Genomic DNA, 8,166 nt, shown 5'->3' with positions numbered 1-8,166 from the left:
TTTTGAAAGGGGAGGCTACTATTTTAGTATTTTGAGCAATTATGGTTATTTCTTACAAAAGAGGATGATTTGAAATTATAGTTTTGTTTGACGTTGTTTTCCAGGCTTGTTCTTTTTTATTATATTTTGAATGAATAATTATATAATTTAGATGTTTAAATAAGATTTTATATAAAATATTTATGTGGACCCCTTTTGGACACCACCTGGGGATAGTTGAAAGATTTTCTTTTGAAGAGGGGGGACCTCTTTTTAGAAGAGCAAGCTGCATGGACATGTGGCAAAAATCATGGCTCACCATAGTGGTGGTTAAAGATTTTTTTAGGAAAGACAAAGAAGGGTAGTCGAGGAGCTAGGAGGGGTGGTGGTTACAGAGAGATTTTAGGAGGGGCTTGGAGAAAAAGCCCCAGAGAGAAGACAACTGGAGGAAAGAGCACTTGAGCTAGGAAGAGAGAACTAATCAGAGAGAGGAATAAACACACAGAAGAATCGCCTTGACAGGAGGAGATACAGGTATTGTTTTTATAAGCTGCCATTTTTTTTAATGTCCATGCCATTTTATTGTGTTTTCTGAGTATCATGAGATTCTATTTTGATGTCTGAACGTGTTTATTAAGGACTCTCGTTTGTTTTTATGGAATCTGAGCTTGCTCATACTCACCTTATGCTTAATTCCCAACCTGTTTTGTAGCCTATATTTTGAGATTTTACATGAGATATTTGGCTTTCACGTATTGATTTCTTTTTATCATTTGAGCTCCATCTTGGCCCATCCCCTACATCTAAGTTCAATGACGGAAGCATGAAACGTGGTTTGTATGGTTTCATTTTGACTATTTTTGGTGCCCCGTTTTTGCTGTTTCCCCTGTTTCTGGCTCACAATGGAAGATGGTCACTCTTTCTGGAGGGTTAAAGTGAGCTAGGTAGAATTAGGTTGTGGGCAGTGAGTTTTACAGAGAAGCAAAGAGAATAAGCAAAAAGATGAGGTTTATGGGTTTCTAGTTTGCATGCTTTCTGTGACTGGAAGAAACGACACTAGCCCTATTACGATAAGGAAATCGGTGCGGTGGCGACGATTGAAGAATTCTTTAGGAAGAACCTGATCTCTGTGCCCGCATTGGATGGGAAATGAAAAAGACCTAGTGGACTCGTTTGCAAAGAAGATAATAGTCAAGGTGATGTGGGATAGTCTCTACACGGATTCCCAAGTTGGAATGGATGAAAATATGAGAGCACTTTTGGGGGGCTAGTCAACTGAAGTCCATCACAAATTAGAACCTTGCCCGAGATGGAGAAACTTACCTGCCCCACTAGCTGTCCCATAGCCCATTCCCTACACCATGCATGGCCCCATAAGACCTTTTTGTAAAACCTACCCATCCACCATAATCATTACCAACTGCCCATACCCCTCATCATTCATGTCCTACACTATTAATACCATCATACCCATTTTATCTATCTCCTACACATATAAATTCCTTAAATGATTCATTTCAATGTTAAAGTAAAACTAACAAACTTTAATTTACCACGCACAGTAACCACATGCTATCTTTGTTTTGTTTTTTTTTAACTTTTAATGTTAAAAGTTTTGTTCTTTATTTATTTTATTTATTCTTTTTTTATATCCTCAAATAACTCTTTAAAATTTCCTAAAATTCCAAAGTTCCGAATTTATTTATTTATTTATTTTTAAAATACCATTTTCGAAATAATTTTTTTTTAAATTTGATTTTAAATTTAGTTTACAAACTTTAATTCTCGAAATTCACTTTTCCAAAACTCCATTTTTTAAATTTAATTCTTCAAAATTCAATTCTCGAAATAATTTTCTAAAATTTTAATTCTAAGTTTAACTTCCTAGGATTCAAATTTTTAAATTTAATTTTCCAAAAACCCCACAATTCCGAATTTAATTTTTAAAATGCCACCTTCAAATAAATTTTCGAAACTCCAATTCCTTTTAAATGAAATTTTCAAAAGTTCCATCCTTAAATAATTCTTCAAAATTGCTTTTTCTTAAATTTAATTTTCAAATTTCCATTTTCAAATAATTCTTCAAAATTCCCTTTTCTTAGATTTAATCTTTAAATTTCCATTTTCGAATTATTTTATTTTATTTCATTTTAATTTATTTTATTTAAAAATTTCATCTTCAGTTAATTTCCAAAATCTCAATTCTCACTTTTTTTAGTCATTATTATTTTCATTATTATTTATTTAGTTGTTTTTTAAAATTCCATCTTTAAGCAATTTTTAAAAGAGATTCTAATTTCCTAATTTAATTTCTAATTTCCAAAATTCCAATTATTACATTCATTTATTTAATCTTTATCATTTTATTTACTTATTTATTTATTTATTCATTTTCCAAATTCCATCTCTAAACAATTTCTCAAAATTCCGATTTCCAAGTTTAATTTCCAATTTCCAAAATTCTCATCTTCTCATTTATCTATTTAATCATTATTATTTTCGTTATTTATTTATTTAAAAAAAAATTATATCCTTAAATAATTCTTCAAAATTCTGATTTCTAAATTTAAATATTCTCAATTTCTGAAATTCCAATTTTCTAATTTTCGAACTTAATTTCCAATTTCCAAAATTCTAATTTTCACATTTATTTATTTATTATCATCATCATTTTATTTATTTATTTATTTTTTTAAATTCCACCTTCAAATTATTTCCAAGATTCCAATTTGTATAATTTAATTTTCATAGTTTCTACTTCTCAAACATTTTTTAATTCTAATTTCTTTCAAATTTAATTTCCAAAGTCCCAATGTTTATAATTTAATTTTTAAAATTCCAAATTCTCAAATAATTTTCAAAGTTCCAATTTCTTTCAAATTAAAATTCCAATTCTTAAATTTAATTTGCAAATCTCCAATTTTCGAATAATTTTCAAAATTCCAATTTCTTTCAAATTTAATTCCTAAAATTCTCATTCTTAAATTTAATTTCCAAAACTCCAATTTTCAAATAATCTTCGAGACTCTAATTTCCAAATAAATCTCAAAAATGCAGTTTTCTCTCAAACAATTTTAATTCTACTCTGGTTTTCAAATAACCTTCTGTTTCTCTTGATTTTACATAAGTAAGAATGAATTTTCCATAATTTCGAAATAATGAAATTTGTGAGACCAATTCATGCAAGATAAATTCGGCTTTGGTGGGGCCCAATATCAAAGAAGTTCTACTTAGAATAAAAATGAACTCGATTGAAATGTCATGCATGTCATTGATGATTTCATAATCTGTTTGGTGACGCATGTGATATATTTTATGCTCATTCTTGTGCACTAACCCCATTTCATGATGACGCATTACTTGCTTACTGCCAAGGTACGCATCCACTCTCACTCTAACCATTCTCCATTTTTTGTTTTGGCTCCCAATGTATGATCATCTTTTGGTATCATGTTTAATCAATCAATTGTCACACGTGCTTTATTTTATTAGTAGAGACCTGTTTTTTAGGGGCTTAGAGGGGTGTTATGGTCTTTACTGTACCTTCTCAATAAGTAACCTGACCCCGACCCCAATTTGGTTTTTCACATACTACATTTTCCAATTAAGGAGTCATACTTAAGGTTTTCTTTCTTATTTTGTTTACCTTTTAAAAATAAAACAAACATAAGTAGCGACTCCAAGTCATTTTCTAAACAATAAATCAATTTTTTATAAATAAATAAAAAGAGAGTTTAGTCATCAAGTGGGAACGCATCTAGCCAAAATGCGAGGTCCACAATTTAATTTGAATATTCAGTTTGAAAATCTTTTTAAAAAATTTGATTAACAATTTTTTTGTTATTATTGTACCATTAATTAATTTAAATTTCTAAAATGATTAAAGGTTGTATCTATAATTTATCTTACTAAATTAATTTTTATTTAAAACTTATATTTATTAAAATATTTTAAAAAATATTATTTTTTTCAATGAATTTATCCTTTTTAATATTTTAACAAAAAGAAATTAAGGTATAAATATGATTAAAATAATAAAAGTGAATTGCTTGAAAATTTTTAAATAAATATGAAAAAATATTTTAAGAATAAAATAATAATATAAAACAAGGATAGTATAAATTAAAATAAAATATATAGGATAATTGTCCATGTCTTTTAAATCACCCAAAAAATCATCGAAATTTTAAATAAATTAAAAATTATACTTGTATTATATTTTATTCTAATCATGATTTAATTGTTAATCTTAAAGGTAAAAAATAAAATTATATTTTATTCTTAATTTTAATAATATATAAATTATATATATTTATAACATCACTAATAAACTATGACCTAGTGATTTTTTTTATTTAATAATTGATATGATTTTAAAAATATTATCTATGACTACCCATATCTTCAAATGCAACTCATTTTATTGAACATGATTGAATTTTTTTATTTCATTAATTAAAAAAAATCAATTTTAGATTACAACATGACGTAAGTTTGAAATAAAACATAAAAAATAAACTGTAACATAAGTAAAAATAAAAATTAAGAGTTGTATAAAACAATTATTTTTGGAAATTGGTGACTTTTGTATTGAAACTTGTATAAAAAACATGGTTTTAAAAACTTCCGACCGGTTTGACCGCCTGATTTGGTCTGGTCAATTGGATCGAAAAATGATTGAACCGGAATTCAACTGGTTAAACCGGTGGTCCGATCGGTGAACCAGATTGGTTTCCTCCTAATTATCCGATTCAATTTTTTATTTTTTATTCCACTATCACCGTCTCTCGCCGACAAGACCCCCGCGACCCCGCTGGAACTCCACCCCCCAAGCTGGAAACCCCACCCCCACGCGACCCCACACACCCCGCGCTGGAAAAGCCAACCCCCCTCCCTCCCCCCACCTCGTGCTGTTTGAAAACCCCCCCCCCCTCTTCCCAGCGACCCACTGGAAAAAGTGAAAAATTGTTCCCTTTTTGCACGAACCATCTCCTCCCTTCTTCTAGATTTTTTTTACCTCATCTCACTATTATTCATTTTTTTTACTTCATGATTAAAACTTATGATTTTAATTTAAATTAATAAAAATATTACAATTTTAAATCAAATTTTAAAATAAGTTTTTTATTTAAAAATAAATTTTAAATTTTAAATTAAAATTATGATTTTAATTTTAATTTTAAATTTGAAACTAATTTTTTAATTTTTAAAATAATATAGAAATTATTATTTTTATTTTTATAATTATTTTAAATTTTAATAATTTATAAATTATATATTTATGACATCACCGATTCGACCGCAATTCAATCAATGAACCGTGAACCGATAACACTTTTCCGGTTCAATGACCGGTCTAATTTTAAAAACATTGATATAAAGTTTGTGGTAATAATTTGTTTTTTGGTCAAATAAAAAAAATCAAAATATCAATTTTTTTATTTAGTTAAAAGTAATCTCTTGATATCAACCAATATAAGTAAAGTAAACTTATTATCAATAAGTTTAATTTAGTTATATTGGTTGATATTAACAATTATTTTTAACTTAATAGAAAAAACCAAAATTAGCTTAATAGAAAAAAAATTAAATATTTTAATTTTTTCTATTCAACCAAAAAATAAAGCCAAACTACTATATTCTTAATTTTGCATTATAATATATTTGAAATTGAGCATATAGTATCATGAAAATAATATATTTTCAACATCAAGATTATAAAATGCTGAAAATTTTAATTACTTGATTTTCAAATATTCATACTTATGGAAAATTTAAAACTATATTCATAGCGTTGAATCCTTCAAGCTAGGAACATGTTAAATCATTAAATAAAAATGGGTTTCTTTTTTCATTTATTTTCTTGTTTTTTTCTTCTGTTTCTCCCTTTGATTTTAATTTTTAATACAATTATTTTGGCTATAAAACCCAACCCAGTGCCCTGTCTCCCTTCATCACAACTGCCCTTTGTGTGTATCAGAGAGAGGGGGAGAGAGAGAGAGAGAGAGAGAGAGAGAGAGAGAGAGAGATGGGTTCAGTCACAGCTTCTGATAAACCTCATGTTGTGTTGATCCCATACCCAGCTCAAGGCCATGTGAACCCAATGCTTAAGCTAGCAAAACTGCTTCACAACAAAGGCTTTTTCGTCTCTTTTGTCAACACCGAGTACAACCATAAGCGTTTGCTCAGGTCCAGAGGCCCCAACTCTCTTGATGGCCTCTCTGACTTTCGCTTTGAGACCATCCCAGATGGCCTCCCACCAAGTGATGCTGACGCCACCCAAGACATCCCCTCTCTCTGTGATTCCACCACCAAGAACTGCTTGGCCCCCTTTTGCGCCCTCATCACTAAGCTAAATGATCCTTCCTACTCTCCTGGGCCACCTGTGAGCTGTATTGTGTCTGATGGTGTCATGTCCTTCACTCTTGATGCTGCCGAGAAGTTCGGAGTGCCTGAAGTGGTGTTTTGGACGACAAGCGCATGTGGCTTTCTCGGGTATAGGCACTACAGAAACCTCATTCGAAGAGGCCTCATACCACTCCAAGGTATTGTCTATCGTTATCTGAGGCTAAGTTTGGATTGAATGTTGAGAATTATTGGGATTTTGAAAGAATATGATAGGGATCTCAATTAACCATCTAATCAACGTGGTCAATACTTTCAAATCTAGAGATTCAAAGCTCTTTAACCCTCCATGGATCTCACTAAAGGAGAAAAAAGTTTATACTTTTTCAACGTCTGTTGGTGGAGTATGAACTTGGGTTTTTGAAATCCAAACATGCATCCTCCTCCTGACCTTGCTTTGAGTTTGATTGAAGTGCCTGTTTTGGAAACTAATTTCTTTGTGTGAATCACAGATGAAAGCTGTTTAAGCAATGGGTACTTAGACACCGTTGTTGACTTCGTTCCTGGAAAGAAGAAAACCATCCGTCTGAGAGACTTTCCAACTTTCCTCAGAACGACAGACCTGAACGATATCATGCTCAACTTCGTGAGGGTGGAGGCAGAGAGAGCTTCCAGAGCTTCTGCTGTCATTTTGAACACTTTCGATGCTTTGGAAAAAGATGTTCTGGATGCTCTCTCAGCCACTCTTCCTTCTGTTTACTCCATCGGTCCTCTTCAGCATTTGGTTGATCAGATTTCAGACGATAGATTGAAATCCATGGGCTCAAATCTATGGAAAGAACAAACAGATTGTCTCCAATGGCTCGACTCCAAAGAACCCAACTCAGTCGTGTACGTGAATTTCGGAAGCATCACAGTGATGACATCCCAACAGCTCACAGAGTTCGCTTGGGGACTAGCTAACAGCAACAAGCCCTTCCTATGGATCATAAGGCCTGATCTGGTGGTGGGCGACTCAGCGCTTCTGCCACCGGAGTTTGTGACGGAAACGAAAGATAGAGGCATGTTAGCAAACTGGTGCCCGCAAGAGCAAGTGCTGAAGCACCCGGCTATAGGAGGGTTCTTAACACATAGCGGCTGGAACTCCACAAGCGAGAGCATATGTGGGGGAGTGCCACTGATTTGCTGGCCATTCTTCGCCGAGCAACAGACCAACTGTCGCTATAGTTGCAGTGAATGGGGGATAGGGATGGAGATTGATAATAATGTGAAGAGGGTGGAAGTGGAAAAGCTTGTGAGAGAGCTGATGGATGGGGAGAAGGGGAAGGAGATGAAGAAGAAGGTGATGGAATGGAGGAAGTTGGCAGAAGAGGCCACTAGGCCTGGAGGGTCATCGTACGACAACTTCAACAAACTGCTGCGTAATGTGTTGTCGAAGAAGTAGAGTGGGAGTCCATTGGAGAAGTCATCGTCTACTTTCCGTACAAAGAATGGCAATCCACCATCCTAAATTAATGTATGCATTCAATTCTTGCACCAAACTAAGCTTGTGAACTTCAATAATATTACGTCGTCAACTTTGACGAGTATATCGTTGTCGATATTTAGAAAAAAAAACAAAGGAAAGAAAGCAACCATTGAAATGTCATCTACTATAAAAAGAACAATTACTTGTAACCATCCTTAAATTAATGTATACTTTCCTTAAATTGGCCTTTAAGTCCATAAAACCTACCCATTTAAGTCTACGATCCAAAAAAAAAAAAATGAAAATTGAGAAAAAGGATATAAAACTTCAATATTTCTTAAAATGTCTTTTGTTGATTGTAAAAAAAAAAAATA

General features: G+C 32.0%; 1 protein-coding gene across 1 annotated transcript; it reads left to right on the top strand.

The window, feature by feature from the left end:
* Nucleotides 1–5,961: 5,961 nt before the first annotated feature.
* On the top strand, nt 5,962–7,925 carry LOC117908792 (7-deoxyloganetin glucosyltransferase-like). Its single transcript, XM_034822548.1, has 2 exons — nt 5,962–6,524; nt 6,837–7,925. Exons 1-2 carry the CDS (start codon nt 6,008–6,010, stop codon nt 7,766–7,768), a joined length of 1,449 nt encoding a protein of 482 aa, XP_034678439.1. The 5' UTR covers nt 5,962–6,007; the 3' UTR covers nt 7,769–7,925.
* Nucleotides 7,926–8,166: the final 241 nt, after the last annotated feature.

The sequence above is a fragment of the Vitis riparia genome, chromosome 3 (genome assembly GCF_004353265.1).
Source record: "Vitis riparia cultivar Riparia Gloire de Montpellier isolate 1030 chromosome 3, EGFV_Vit.rip_1.0, whole genome shotgun sequence".
Classification (NCBI taxonomy): domain Eukaryota; kingdom Viridiplantae; phylum Streptophyta; class Magnoliopsida; order Vitales; family Vitaceae; genus Vitis; species Vitis riparia.
Note: the sequence above shows the minus strand (reverse complement) of the source record. Positions and strands in the feature narration are given on the sequence as shown.

Coding starts and splice junctions, on each gene's coding strand:
- LOC117908792 (XM_034822548.1), top strand. CDS start 6,008: ATGGGTTCAGTCACAGCTTCTGATAAACCTCATGTTGTGTTGATCCCA. Junction 6,525..6,836: donor AGGCCTCATACCACTCCAAG/GTATTGTCTATC, acceptor TGTGAATCACAG/ATGAAAGCTGTTTAAGCAAT.